The following is a 15,600-nucleotide window of genomic DNA, read 5'->3' on the forward strand; positions in this document are numbered from 1 at the left end:
GTCTTACTTCATTCCTCGCTCTTAATTTTCATCCATCCGTAACTGCCGTAATCTAAATAGGGTATCAGGGACTTTGGGTAAAAGGAGGGGCGCAGCCTGTCCATCACAGGGTTAACGTGGAACAACACATTCACACCTGCAGCCAATTAAGAATCACTCACATGCTTGTCTTTGGGCTATAAGAGGAAACCAGAGTACCTTAAGAAAACCCACACATGTGCAGATACCCCACTCAACAAGCAGACTGGAACCCAGAGCCTTCGTTTTGTGAAGTGACATCCACTGGGCCAACATGCCACCCGGTTTGCACATGTGCTCATTTTTGTAAAATGTCCTCAAATTTAAAATAAAATCATTTGCCTTTAAAGACTTTAAGGGAACAACAGATAAACCAATATATATTATTACATATCAAAGTAAGTATACAGTGCTCTGAAAAAGTTTTTGCCTGCTTTCTTATTTTTTGTATATTTGTCACACTACATATTTGAGATCATCAGACAAAGTTTAATATTGGGCAAAGATAACCCAAGTCAATGCAAAATTCAGTTGTTGAATAAAGATTTAATTTATTAAGGGAAAAAAAGCGATCCAAACCTGCCTGAGTTTGTGTGAAAAAGTAATTTCCCACCTTGTTAAATTGTAAAATAACTGTGACTAACCACATATTTAGAAAGCTGGATTGGATTTCACTAGCCACACCCAGGCCTGATTACTGCCAGACCTTTTGAATCAAGAAATCCTTTAAATTGAGCCTTTCTGACAAAATGAGGTGGGCTAAAAGATCACGATTCAAAAAAGCAACACATTGTGCCATAATCTAAAGAAACAGCTGGGAAACAAAGATTACATGATCATTTCTAACCACAGCAAACCACAGTGAGAGCCATTATCCACAAATGGAGAAAACCTGGAATGATGGTAAACCTTCAATGGTGAAAAATGGCATCCATGTGAGAGATCCTAGAAAAAACTACTGCTGGGAAAATATTCTGTGGACTGATGAAGCAAAAGTTAAACTTTCTGGAAGGCTTGCATCCTGTTACATCTGGTGTAAAACTAACACAGCATTTCATAAAAAGAACATCGCACCAACAGTCAGGCATGATGGTGGTAGTGTGATGGTCTGGGGCTGCTTTGCTGCTTCAGGATGACTTGCTGTCATTGAAGGAACCACAAATTCTGCTTTCTGCCAGAAAATCCTGAAGGAAAATATAAGGCTCCCTTCTTGCAATGAAGCCCAAGCACACTTAGATTATGCAGCAGGAGAATAATCGGAAACACACTAGCAAATCAACCTCTGAATACCTCCAAAAAAGGTTTTGTCGTGGCCCAGTCAAAGTCCAGACTTAAATCAGATTGAGACGCTTTGGCACAACCTTAAATCCTTCCAGTGTGGCTGAATGAAAACACTTCTATAAAGAAGAGTGGGCCAACATTCCTCCACAGTGAAGTGAAAGACTCATTGCCAGTTATCGCAAACTCTTGATTGCAGTTCTTGCTGCCAAAGGTGGCACAACCAGTTATCAGGTTTAGGAGGCAATTACTTTTTCACACAGGGCCAGGTAGACTTGGATAGCTTTTTTTCCCTTAATGAATGAAAACCTCAATTTTGTGTTTATTCAGGTTATCTTTGTCTATGTTATATTCTGTTAAATATTGTCTAAAATTAAAATTAGTTGGATGCTCTGAAACATTTAAATGTGTTAAATATGCAAAAAATAAGAAAAGATGAAGGGGGCAAATACTTGCCCGGTATACTTGATTTTCTCAATCTTTTTCACGGCACTTAGATTAAGCATAGATACATATTATATAATGAAAATATTCTACTACATGGGATATTCAGCAGCTGTTGTTTATCTTTAAATCTCACCAAAACAAACAAAAAAAGGCCAAATCAGTTTGTTTCCTCAAGACGATAAAAAACAAACCAAGCTTCTTTTTCTCCAATTAGTGAAATCTTTGAGTTAATGTTATGTCAGGACAGTCAGGATCATGGAAAGCTTGGAAGACAGGAGACCAGCAGCGAGATCCTTTACAGAACAAAACAGGCATCAGTCGCCATGGATGACATTTATTAATTCAGAAATATCACGAGTGGCATGAAATGGAGGAGGTGGTTTGCAAAGTGGTTTGCAGAGAAAGCAGCAGTTCTGTGCAGGCTGAAGCATCTCAGAAAGCGTGTCCCAAATTTGCCAGTGACATGTGCAGCAGGGGAAACAGCTGTGCTATCAGCTGATGTGAGCTTGAGCTGGAGTCAGTGGCCTGCGTTTGCATAAATGCAGGTTCCTCCTTGACCTTGGAAGCTGCAGTTGACATTCAACAAATCCGTCTATTTGAAACGCCTCTGGCACGTTTGTTTGCGTTGGACGGAATGGAAATAATTGCAGCAATGAACGACAGCAGATATGGCCTGCTGTCACTGTTTGCTCCGGGTTTTTAATGTTCTCAGTCTCACACTAGCGGGCCATCACACACAGCGGCATTCTTTTCAACTCCAGCTAACGTTTCACATCTTTTGTCACACTTCATGCTTCCCGCAAAGATTCTCTCACCTTTGCTCTTTCCCTTTCTCTCTCCACCTTTGCCGCTATCTCCACCCACCCACGCAGTGCAAACAGCATTCCCCTCTTCAGTTTCTAGTAGAATCTCTATCACCCGTCATGTGTTGGATAATCCCAGTTTACTTTATCCTAAGCTTCTGTCACCCCCCCCCCCCCCATCAGCCCCCACTGAATCTTGCCTTGACACCACAATTATAACTCAGTGTTAACATGCACAAGAATGAGGAACACCTGCTTTTCTCCATCCAGCAGCTTTCTCTTCTGCTCCTCTCGGTACTTATCTTTCCCTTCTCCTCTTCATCTGCCCTCCTATGTCGCCATGTCTTTTCTTTCTCCTCCTTTTTTTTTTTTTGGTTCATTCTTTCCCCTCCCAGTGTGCTTTCTCAGTGTGTCTGTATTTAAACTTTATAATCCTCATCACTCTCTAGCTCTATCCCATGTCTTTTCCCCCCTGAAGTGTGTAAATCTCTCCCCCCTCTCTCTCACTCCCTGTCACAACGCTCTCCGCACCGTATAAATCCCCATCCTCCTCGTCCCCTCCGCCGCCTCCACCACCATCCCGCTCCCTCTTACCCACACATCTTTTCCTGATCTCTGCCTTATTTTATTCTCCTTGTGTTTTCACTCTTTCCGCCGAACCTGCTTTACTATTCCACTCTTCTTCCCTTTTCTTGTCATGATTTAACTTTTTATGCCCTCTCTATCATTCTGTGTGCATGTCTGCTATATATTTTTGCACCCTAACTCTCTTCCCAGGTACATTGCGGCACTATACCTTTATACCCCCTCTCTTGCCTCAGTCAGTCTCTCCATCCCTTTGCTCTCATCTCCCATTAAATGATGAATGAATTCTCCCTTCATCCCTTTACAGGAAACTGGATGCCTTTATTTATGACGCTGCAGTACTGAACTATATGGCTCGGAAGGACGAAGGTTGTAAGGTGAGGACTTTTTACTCACACATATGTGCATGCGACATGCAGCCGCCTCTCGGTGGTTTTCTCAATTTCTGCTCATTGTCCTCTCTTTCAAGGTGATGACCATAGGCTCGGGGAAGGTTTTTGCCACCACAGGCTACGGTATCGCCCTGCACAAAAATTCACGCTGGAAACGTCCTCTTGACCTGGCCCTGCTGCAGCTGGTGGGAGATGGTGAGGACTGTGAGGAGGGGAGGGGTTCAGATGAAGATAATTAGGACAATGCAGGAGCAAAGAGAAGGTTACAGTAAAAATGAAAAGGATAGAGAAACGAGCCACAGAGTAGCACAAGAGTGTGGGGTGGATGGAGGACCCAGGGGGTAAATGAATGAGAGGATGTGGAGTGGTGGACGGGGGGGAGTGTAAGGTGTGTGGAGAGGCTGAAGGCTCTAAGGTGTTTTGATTGTGACACAGGGAATAAGAGTGTGTAGGAGAGGGCCGATGGCGCTTTTAAAGAGGTTTGCACATCTCTTTATTGGCCAGAGGAGAGGAGGAGAAACAACAGAGCAAGAAGAAAATTGTTTTGTTTGTTTATTTCTTAGCAAAAATGACTTGATTGTGTTGATAAATGTCTGCCTCCCCCACTGTCTCGCTACTCTCGTACAAACCTGTCTGAATTTCTCTGGCTTTCCTTTTCTCCCTGCTTGAAAAGCTAAAAGAAAAAAAAGATTTACTTGTGTGAGTCAGTGTTGTAAAAAAAAAAAAAGAAATTCACAACTTGTGTGGTGGTGACAGATTTATACCTATTGCAGATTAGCTGAAACTGACATACAAAGTGAGGAAGTGTGGCGAAAAAGTGAAAAGAAACACCTGAAAATGCTCTGAACAGGAAAGTAAAACGAGGTATAAAAAACAGCGATCATTAAATAGAGATGTTATTAGTGCGCTTTGTCTACTTTACGCACTCGTGATTAGCACATGAGAATCTGTTTTTAGTCGTCGGTACACTAATGCTTGATTGTCATTTTACACAGTCCGCCACACACGTTTATTGTCTCAGTCGGATGCCGCTTGTTTGGCTTTTTCTCGTGTTTTAAATCAGCTTTGCTTATGGCGTGGCGGACAAAGCCCTTTAGCTGTTTCTGGCATGCAGACGCTTTAGCTGCTTACACACTGATAATGCCAATTTGGTGCCAAGATCTATTAAATAAGACTGGCGTCTGGAGCTGAATAGCTGGACCTGGAAAAGAATGCGAGTGTGTGTGTGTGTGCTAGAAAAATAGGGAGCCCAGACAGCCTTGACATGCAGTGTTTGACATTTCTTTTAATTCTTGATAGATTTCCTTGTCCGTGCTTATGTTCATTATAGCACAAACACTTAACAGCTGTGCACGCTGGATGGCTCTAGTTACAGGGTGGCGTTGAATGCTGAGAGTTCTAGTTGTAGGAAGGCATTATTGGAGTGGATTACTAAGGAAGAGGATTAGTTTGTTTGGATGCGGAGAGCAGTAGGGGGTGGGGTGGGGGGGCTCGCATTCAGCGTGCCCTCAAAGACTGCATCTCAACAATCGCCCTGCGGCTCAAGGACTCAGCGTCACACCTTCAGCGGGGCTAAGTCGTGTCACAGTGTTACATCATTATTGTACCATGCTCCGTTTGAGTGCTATCATTTTTTTTTTACAACTGAATTAGAGGATAGCAGAGCACCCGGGATACTTTCCACTGCTTTCTCAAACCTGTGAGCACGTTGTTCTCCTTGTGATTCATACCACAGCTTTAAGAGCTGGTCCATTGATCTCACTACGACTTGTTTCCTGATAAATCAAAACTGCTGAGTAACAAGATTTCCCTTTCCCCTTCTTATCAGATCCACTCCTGTATTTTGCATAGTATCATGATTTTGATTCCAATAATATATTATTCAGTGAGTAGATATTAAAAAATGTGAGAAGCTGGGTTTTTAGCTCTTGGCTGGCAGATTTTTTATTTTTTTCCCAGAAATCTTGCAATGAATGCAGAGAGGTTTGTCATGTTGCGATAAAAGCATGGGATTGTATGGGTCATGGTTTGCTGCTCAACAGCTGTGGAGCTCAGTGTCTCTGGACATGTCTGGCATCATGCCCCATCTGGCACATTGCAAAATGCAAATGTACACTTGCACATTTACATATGCACACTCGCCCACACACTTAGACACACACACACACACACACACACACACACACAAATACAGTTTTCTCTTATTAAATAATGTCTTTGTGGTGCGCTGCCAGCTCCGTGTCTGCAGTGTCGCCAGCTCTACCTGACCTGACCTGCCAGAAAAGACATAGGTAGAGTGTGGATTTGACACACCTGTCAGATTTGGTAGACCTGAGCTGGCTGTGACTGAGAGGCAGAGACAACCGCCATCATAAAGGTCTAAGGGAGAGAAGAAACATGCACAGTGAAAAAAGAGTCCGATTTAAGAGGGAGACAAAGAAGCACAAGATGAATCACTCGCAGTCAAATGGCAGCAGAGCCAGGAAATGAGACCGAGAGATCGGAGAAAGCATTCAGCTGAGACTTGTGAAGTACAGGACACTTGTGGGACTACCTGTTTATCTGCACCCTCAAGTAAAATATTTGATGTTTCGAAATCGGGCTCCTGTTTGGACACACAACTGCCACTGAAGGTCAATAATTCCAATGAATTCTCCACAGTGGGGACTACATTATAGAGTTAAAAACAGACATTGTGTCTAAAAAAGTGTGAGCTTAAGATAAGACAGTGAGTTGTTACCTTAAACTGCCAGCGGGCTGCAGTAGCAGTGTGTCCATCTGTTGATGTAGCTGGAGGCTACGGCCTGTTGGCTGATGATGTTCTACAGGAGACACATTAACCAGTTCACACAGATGACTGCATCAGCTTCATCTAAGCTATGCGAGCAGGGCTAATGATGGCACAAATGAAAAGGCAAAAGGTTGAGTTTCTGAAGATAAGTGCAGTGTTATGACTAGATGTGTGACTTGTCAGCTTTTAAACTCTGCTCTTGCTTTTCATTTGAAATAGTTCAGAGACTGCAGTGTGCAGTAAAGGCAACTTCATACCTGGTTATCGCAGCACTGCTCATCGGGCCGTTGTTATTAGTGTGACAGAAAGCTCTCATTATGACTTCTGTTAGTCATGATATAACTCTAACATGAGTCATGCGCCACATCTTGTAAATGATCAGCACTATGGTTACACCAGTAACCCCTGCAGCCACTCACACATTTAGCCTGGAAACTCAGATTTGTTAAGGAAAGATATAGTTATGGGTAAAAAGTTGGTTCTCGTAGGTTATTAGATGGGGATCTTAAACCCCCCCTGAGCTTACCACCTGGGTGAGGATCCTGACCATCCCTCCAGCACAATTAACTGATTATGATCTTCTCTCCCTGTCTCTGCCACTTTCTATCAAATCTCTCTCTTCACATTTTTCCTCTTTTTCTCTCCTCCCATCCTCTTCAAGCTGAGGAGCGTTCCACTGTTTGTCATGATGACACAATCTCACACAGTCCTCCATCTCTGTTTTCCTTCTTCCAGCCCTCTCTAACTCTGTCTGTCTCATTCTCCCTGACACGTTCGTGGACGGAGAGAGAATGCCGTTCCTCCTCTCTCTTTCTAAGGCTCCCTCATTACCTCTCTCACACTTTTCCATGCTCGCTCAACCTATCCAGCCATCTCACTGTGGCTCCTGGTCTCTCTTCTCTTCTCCTCATTTACTCTGGGTTACAATGTTGAGATTAGGTTGTCGATGCCATTTTGCTTCTCAGTGCTTCTTCATTGTTTTGGACCCTCTCTCCCTCTCTGTCTCAGTCCCCTTTCTCTTTGTTGTTTCGGACTCTGTTCTTTGTATTGCTGACCTCTGACCTTGAAGAGTCACCTTGGATAATGGGCAAAAAACAAGCCTACAGACCTGTACTTCAGTGCTTATTATCTATCTATCTATCTGTCTATCTATCTGTCTGTCTGTCTGTCTATTTGGCTATCTATCTCCTTAAAATAAACTAAAATCCAGTTGTCTCTTTCTCTTCATTCCCTCTACTTTCACTCATTACCCCCCTTCTCTTCTATCCTTTATCCTCATCCTTCCCTTCCAGATGAGATTGAGATGCTGGAGCGCCTCTGGCTGTCAGGTATCTGCCATAATGACAAAATTGAGGTGATGAGCAGTAAACTGGACATTGACAACATGGCTGGGGTCTTCTACATGCTGCTGGTGGCTATGGGCCTCAGCCTGCTGGTGTTTGCCTGGGAACACTTAGTGTACTGGAAGCTGCGCCACTGCATGGCCACTAGTTCTGGAAAATTGGACTTTCTCTTGGCAATCAGCAGGGTAAGTGTTTTCCCCTTCATATGTCGTATGTGGGGGGTTTTCTTAATGTGCAAACATGTTAAATTTCTCACTGTTTTGAAGACATTCTGGCTGTCAATATGTTTTATGTCCATGTGTCGACGGCCATTTTCACCCTGAAAACCTCTTTTTGTGCTAAATCCGGCAAAATGATGGTAGACAGAAGGCTGTGCCTGTCACCATCTGAACACACATGTGTAAGCATGATCCTGTGTGTGACCTTTCCTGTTACTAAGCGTGAGTGTTAGAAATTGTGAGCTTTGGGGTCATTTCAATTCCCCTCTGTCAATTCGGGAGATTAATTGAAATTCAATTCTGCTCACATACTGGATATCCTCTTCCTCTGACAGTGACCTTGACAGAAACAACCCACTCCATGTATGTAATTATTGTAGCTTCACTGACAAATTATCCATTTCCCACTACTGTGGTCTCAGTTTATGCATTTATGAATGCATTTTATTAACCGTGCAGCGCAAAGCTGTACTTATAAATAGTAATGAATGTAAAACTGAAAACGGCAAATTTGCATTTCTTTAAAACACCGTAAGTTTATGGATAACTGTTTTATTCTTACGCGCTTCATTCTTATTCTGTTCTGCTCTTTCTCGCTCCTTCATTATCTTTAATGTAAGCTACATATACAGTAAAATACTGTGTCTTTTATAACTATGTAGCAGTCACTTTTAGGGGCTTTAGTCAAACAGTTTGCGATGTAAACTGCCATCTTTCTTGAGGTCCTCACCCACAGGAGCATTTCCAGGATTTTAGAGTAAAGCAGCAAAAGCAAATTAGAATATTTAATCAGAAATAAAATCAGTGTAGCAAATTGGCACAGAAAACATTGGGCATGATTTTCAGACTGCACCCCTGTGTGCTATTACAGATTTGTTAAGTGAAAAGTGATGCTGCACAAGTTTTTAAATATAATTTTGTGTTAGATAATTGTTTTGCAAAGTGGGGGAAAGTATTTAGAGTTTTATTAATAAAAGTTATAATCATACTTAAGTATCTTAATAGTGCACAAGTTTTATAATCAAAATATAGTGAAGGTAGTAAAGCTCATTATGTAGAATGGCACTTTTCAGATTACTACATATGTATCTGTATATGTATTACTGGATCACATTTATTGATCATTTATGTGTGTATATATCTCACTGATTTTCCAACTGCTGATGATTTTAATTACTTATATATGATTGAATAGGTTGATGTAAACATGCAATTAATTAGCAAGATAATAAGAAACTAAAGGTTTAAAATAAATGATATGAACTACAAAGTATAATATTTGTATCCAAAATATAGTGGAGTAAAAGCAGAAAGTAGCATAACATAGAAATAGTTAAGTACAATTACAATAAACCTTCAGTAAAGTACTCGAGCAAATGTAGTCATTTCCATTCTGCCTGGATCTGTCCATGCTGTTATCCAGTGGTGTTGGGCATTATAAGATTAACAGCACTCTAGTCAAGTGACATTGGAGGGGAGCTTTATTGCTATTTTAGCGGCATGATAAGACACTGAAAAGAAGCAATGTAAAAGTGGAATGCAGAGCGTGGATGTAAACGCTGAAGTGGGTTATGGGACAGGCTACCCTCAGGAGGCTTTTGTGACAGCCATGGTGGAGAAATGGAACGCTCACTTGATCAATAAGCTGCTAAGCTATCAGCTGTTAGCTACTGGAATGTTAGCCAAGCTTTCTGGTGAAATTCACAGTTAACAGTTTAACATATTTTTGGAGCGTTGTGGCAAGCATGTTGGTATAATAAGAATTGAGAAATAGATTCTCTGGGTGTTGAATGGAATGCTAATTAGCCATGTGGAGGTGTGGCGTTTAATACCTGATTAAAGCATTGCTAATCTGACAGCTTAAATGTTTAAAGATGCTTCAGGTGAGGAGGTATGAAACAAACCATGAATTTAAAAAACTGTTACATCCCTAATATACTTACATTTATTCCCTCTTCAAAGCAAGATTTAATTAATTATGTCCTGATTTTTATTTGGGAGAATACATTTGATTCTTTAGCCTTTTAAGTGACTCTGTTTTGTATTTGTTCTCTCTTTGTCTTAGGGCATGTACAGCTGCTGTAGCTTTGAGGATGAAACAGCAACAGGTGGAGCTAAAAGTCTGCCAACGCATCACCACACAGCAATGGTTACAGTTCCGTCACAGTCACATGTTGTTTCAACGTCTTTGACCAACCCAGCAATTGCAATGGCGCAACAGCAGCAACAACCACAACCGCAGCAACCGCAGCCCGTGTACAAAACACCTCTACCGGGCTCTCCTCCCACCGTGGTGCATTCTGGGACAGCACTGGGTCCAGCTAACACACCGATAGCTGGTGCGCCCCTACCTTGCTCCACCTTCCTGCCACGGCCAGACCGCAGACTGGCTGTGGTGGATCGTTGGAGGCTGCCCAAATCTGCTACAGCCACCAACCCAATGGCTGTAAGGGGGGGTATCAGTGACATGGGACCCTTTGCTCAGAAAGTCCCACCAAACTGGGCTTCCACTGCTGGAGGGGCTGGGGGACTAGATGGTTATAAACGTTACTATGGTCCCATTGACCCTGAGGGACTGGGGCCCTGCATGGAGCAGCAGGCAGGGTCCCAGACCCCCAAGACTATGCCCAGGGGCCACCCCCAGCCCCCTCCAGCCAGTGTGGCCTTCTACTCAGAGAAGGGCATCGACCATGGGGTGGGGAAGAAGGTGGTAGGAGGTGGCAGCGGGGGTCAGGGGAAAGGGGCTGTTAAACCTCTGGGCACTCCCAGACTGCCTCCTAAGAGTCAGGCACCTCTACCTCCTACACCCCCGCTGCCACACCCCTCCCCCCCTCTCCCCTCATCCTTCTTGAGGAAACGAAGGCCCAAGAAGCCCAAAGAGTCCGGGGGGCCACTATACGAGAACATTCTGCCCCTAGGGCGGAGGGGAGGAGCACGAGATGGTGTGAGGGAGGGAGTAGGGAGGAGGGCACGCCCCCTCTCTCCCCCACTCTCACTTCCTGTACCAGTACCCCTCAGCCCCTCCTATACCCCTCCTTCTCCCTCTGCATCCTTGCACTATACATCCTCGTCCTCTTCGTCAACCACATCATCCACATCCACGTCGTCATCTGCCTCATCTTCTCGCTCCACCTCTCCTACTTACTCTTACAGCTCCTCCAGGAGCACACGGGACAGAACTGGAGGAATAGATGGAGAGGATGATGATGACGATGAGGAGCTGACAGAAGAGTCAAGCCTCCTCCTTGGGAGGGGAAGAGAGAGGGAGCGCTCAATCATCCGGCCTCGTTCTCTCAGTCACGGCCGCCTGCCACCACCCATACCCCCCAGGAAACCACGCACGTCCTGGGGTGACAGAGAAAGGGAACGAGGGAGAGAAAGAGGTGGGAGCCAACTGTCTCAGCTCCAAGAGTGGTGGGCAAGCTGGAGTGAGAGAGAGAGGAGTGGAGCAGGTGGAGATGCTGAGCGGCAAAAAAGGGAAAAGAAGAGAAGAAAAGAGAAGGAAAAGGAGAAGAAGAAAAAGAAAAAGAACAAAAAGAGGAAAAAGCGAGAAGAAAGGGAAAGAGAGCGAGAGAGAGAAAGGAAGCGTAGAAAAGTAAAAAAGAGGAAGAAGAAGGCCCTTAAAACAAAGAAAAGGAAGAAATCAACAGGGGGAAAGCGGTCTGAGACAGAGGAGGGAGATATAGAGGCAGACAGGGAAGGAGAGGCAGAGGGAGAGAGGGAAGGAGGAATACAAGACTACTCTTCATTTTCTGCGCAGTATCGGAGCACATTTGGGGAAAAGGGGCGCGATTCATGGGAAGGAGATAGGGAGAGATGTAGAAGAGAAGGAGGAGATGAGGGCAATGACAGGGAAGAGGAGGACAGTGGAAGAAGCAGGGAGAGGCGCCCTAAATCCTCACACTCTCATTCAAGGCATCGTACACCCAGTAAGCGCTATCCTAACCTGAACAAGCTCCCTGCGTCCGTCAAATTTTGGGTAAATGGAAGAGGAGGTGACTCTAATGCTCCTCCAATATCCCTCCATCCGCTTCTTCCATCCTCTAAGCGGCGAAGAAGTGGGGGGATGGATAGAGATGATAGCGGCAGGCTTGGAGAACGGCGTCCTTTGTTAATGCGTTATGAAAAAGAGAAAGCACACACAAGAGAAGGGCTATCCTTCCATGAGTGGGACTCTGAAGACGACGATGATGATGAGGAGGAGGAGGAGGAAGAGGAGGAGAGGGATAGAGTGAGGGAACGGGTGGAAGGCAGGGGAAGGAGGGCAGGTAGGGGGGCCGTCTCTGAGTCAGAGAGGGACAGGGCCAGGGCAGAGGACAGTTACTCAGATGAGGGCTCGTCGGGGGAGTTTGGCCGTTTTGAAAGATACTGGGAGGGAGGTTCAGGGGGAAGTGGCACTGGGATAGGGGGCATAGGAGGAGGAGGCTGGTTCTTTGGTACCTACCCCTCCAGAGAGAAAGGGGGCAGTGTCAACAGTCGAGATGATTCATTACTAGGAACTAGAGCAGAAGGCTGGATTGGAGCTGATTTCTGGGGATCGGGACCAGGTGTTGGTTGGGGTTCTGGGGGAGGGAGCGGGGGTTTGGGTTCGCAGTGGCCACCACCTCCAGCAGCCTTCCCTCCACCTCGACGATACTGGTCTATGGACAAAATTCCTGTGAAGGGTGAGAAAAAGTGGAAGAGTGGAGGAGGGAAGAACAAGGGACGATCTAGGGAAAGGGGGGAAGAAGCGCCACGGGCGACCATGTGTTCCTGTAGCCTTTACCCCCAACCCCATCCTTATCCACATCCCCACAGTCGCTCACACACCTCCCATTCCAAGAGAGGATCCACAGCACTTTCCCATAGCCAGGAAGAGCTTCTCCCCCACTGCCACAGCTTCAGCGGTGTCTCTCGTCCTAAGCCGCTGCCCCCCAAACCCGATTCCAGCCAGGCCAAATCAGGCAGCCAATCTAACCTCAGCCTCAGCACACAGCCCACAGACCATCCGCCTCAGCCCTCACCGTCACCACCACAGCAGCCGTCCATGTCTCCCACGTCCCTCCCAATGCCCATCCCACCTCCACCCTCCTCATCCTCTGTCTCGCCACCAGCAGGGGTAGGGATGGAAGGCCAGGCCCAGGCTCCGGCTTCAGCCAGTGCCAAACTCCAATATCAGAGACTGCGCTCTGTGCCACAGCCACGGAGGTTCTACTCTCCCCACCTGCCACTCAAAGCCAAGAGCCTGTGCTCACGTCGAGGGTCGGCCCACTTCTCTAGCCTGGAGAGCGAGGTATGACAGGGGGAGAGGAGAGAGGGAGACGTGAGAGCGAGCACCACTGCTGTTGTGTACCGTGGTGCCATGGCAGCTGGAGCCAGGGATGATGTCGGAGATATGGCTGCCCAGGTGACCACAGGTAATCAATTAGCAACTACCACTGCTGGAGCTGATACGGACAGTAGCTCTATTGTTAACACGAGCCAGTGTGAGAGCAACACTGCTGCCACCCGCTCCATCGTACGCGTTCTAGTGAGGGCGACAGTGAGACGCCATACCAGGGTGAGCTACGTGCGCCTGGATGGTTCCCACGATGATGATGAGAGTGAAGGCGAGGCTGCATCTCCAGGGACAGCAGCCCCAGAACTTCTTCTCTGCTCAGAAATGAGCTTTGTGATGTCATCTTCGGTTCTCCTCCCCTCCCCGAGTCACAACTGTGGATAACAGTAGTCTCCAACCTGTGAGTAATGATGTCATGTTTGTACACACACACACACAAACACACACACGCACGCACGCACACACAAACACACACACACACAGATAAAATGCTCAAAACGTCTCCCTCCCTCTGGCTTTGAGAACACACCTCGGTGGGATGAGGAAAGACCCACCTTCTCCCAAAAGATGCCAGAATAGTTGTCGTGTCTGGCTTCCTCTCCTGTCTGGCTTTTGGCTTTTGAACTGGACTGGAGGACTGCTTGTCATGTGTTGGAGAGACCACTCCTTCCTCTTCCCTTTTGTAAATCAGATGATATGAAAAGCAATGCAGTCACCTCTCTCATGCACTGTCTGCCTGATCACCTTTCACTGGGCAGTGAGGACAGTGCTACTTATTTGCCCTTTGACCTCATGACACCATCAGACCCATCTAGCTCTACCCCAGGACCATCTACGTGATGTCATGTTTTACTAGAAACCCTTTTAACCAATCAGAGAGAAAAGGAACAACTTCTCCTCTTCCCTGTTGGAGCTTGTAATGCTTGAACACAGTTGAGTATCGACATATTTGAATAACAAACTGGAGATCAAAAAGAGAAATAACAATAAGAACAAAAAAGACATGTAGCAGATTTTCTTTTATGTCTGTCTTTTCTTTTCTTATTCAGACTTTTCTCCCCATGCCCTCTTTTTTATTCTATCAATATCTGATTGTGTTAGTGTTTTAATAAAGAGGAGACTGGATGTGGCTAGTGTTGGAAGTGGGAATGATTCAACAGCTGTGCCAAATTTAAGTGAAGAGCTTTTAAGTAAAATTGGTTTGCAAGTTATCCGTCTTCACGGATGAAATCCCATTTTTTATTTCCACATGCAAACTGCGCATAATTCACCCTCATGGAAGTGGATCAAGAGGATGATTGGTGCAATATCTGTAATTGGCACTAGATGGCTGCATAATATTCAAATAAGCTTTTGAGACAATTGTGCAGGAGGCAGGAGTTGGAAGCAGGAGTTGGAAGTACATGATACGGAAGAAGGGTTGTTTAGCTATAAACTTTATTACTTTTATGAAAGTGGCCAGTCAGGATTTATTCCGGGGAGCTGAGGAGAATTAAAAAAAAGTGCAGTGCATTGGAAAAAGCTCTCTTAGGATGTGATTTTATGTTGCTACTCTATTGTACCTTGGCAGAGTTTGTAGGTGATGGATTATAAGAAGCACAATTCCTCATTGTATTTTTTTCAAACACGTGTGCCACAGTTGTGCATGCACAATCTCCAGGTACCATATTTTGTTGGCGTAACTATTCACTTAATGTTGAAGTCATGTTGCTATGACGGAGAATAAAATCCACTGTAACCAGTGTTTAAGTACCACGACACTTGTGCTGAGGAAACTGCCCGCTGTGGCTGTTTCCTTTTGGCAAATAAGACTGAACGATATATATACTGTGAACGTTTTGAGGTGCACCTACACTAGCTGACACTTCACTGAATGCAGTCAGTGATAACTCGCGTTATCAAGATTATCAGATGACTGTTTGACTCTGAGCAATATTCCCACCTCCAATGTGACATGGATGCAATAGCACATCTTTTTGCATCGAACACATTCAAGTTTTATCTCTATTTTAAAATGTAAAAAATCAGAGGTGTTCCATTCGTTCAATTATTTTCTTATCGGTAGGACAAATTTCATCTAACCTGGTCAGATACAATTGTGATCAGGTCTGTAAGTCCAAAGCACCAGGCTGTAGCTGACCAGTATGACTATTAAAAAAAAATGTGTTTCAGAGAGGGTAGTGTTGTGTAGCATTGCACTTTCTGTGAGCTGTGCAAAAAGCCATCTACTGTGTAAACTGTGCCAATAATACAGTGCATAGACTCTGTATTTTCATAATCCACCTCATCTCTCACGCTAAGACCAGCCACAGCCCAGCTCTTCTTCTGTCGTAGTTGAATGTAGCTTTGACATGATGTAGCAAAAGAACACCTACTTTTAGACTTTGTAGCTTTTCGTTTTGTTTTTC

General features: G+C 44.9%; 1 protein-coding gene across 1 annotated transcript in view; it reads left to right on the plus strand.

Annotated features, from left to right (window-relative positions):
* Window positions 1-13,998, plus strand: part of LOC116323882 (glutamate receptor ionotropic, NMDA 2D) — a 34,773-nt gene extending 20,775 nt beyond the window's left edge. The window contains exons 12-15 of the mRNA XM_039619549.1: window positions 3,439-3,508; window positions 3,601-3,718; window positions 7,607-7,842; window positions 9,941-13,998. Of these exons, the coding sequence (XP_039475483.1) occupies window positions 3,439-3,508; window positions 3,601-3,718; window positions 7,607-7,842; window positions 9,941-13,153 (3,637 nt within the window). The 3' untranslated portion in view covers window positions 13,154-13,998. The remainder of the gene's footprint in view (window positions 1-3,438; window positions 3,509-3,600; window positions 3,719-7,606; window positions 7,843-9,940) is intronic.
* The last annotated feature ends 1,602 nt before the right edge of the window (window positions 13,999-15,600 follow it).

This window comes from Oreochromis aureus, linkage group 11 (genome assembly GCF_013358895.1).
Source record: "Oreochromis aureus strain Israel breed Guangdong linkage group 11, ZZ_aureus, whole genome shotgun sequence".
NCBI classification, from domain to species: domain Eukaryota; kingdom Metazoa; phylum Chordata; class Actinopteri; order Cichliformes; family Cichlidae; genus Oreochromis; species Oreochromis aureus.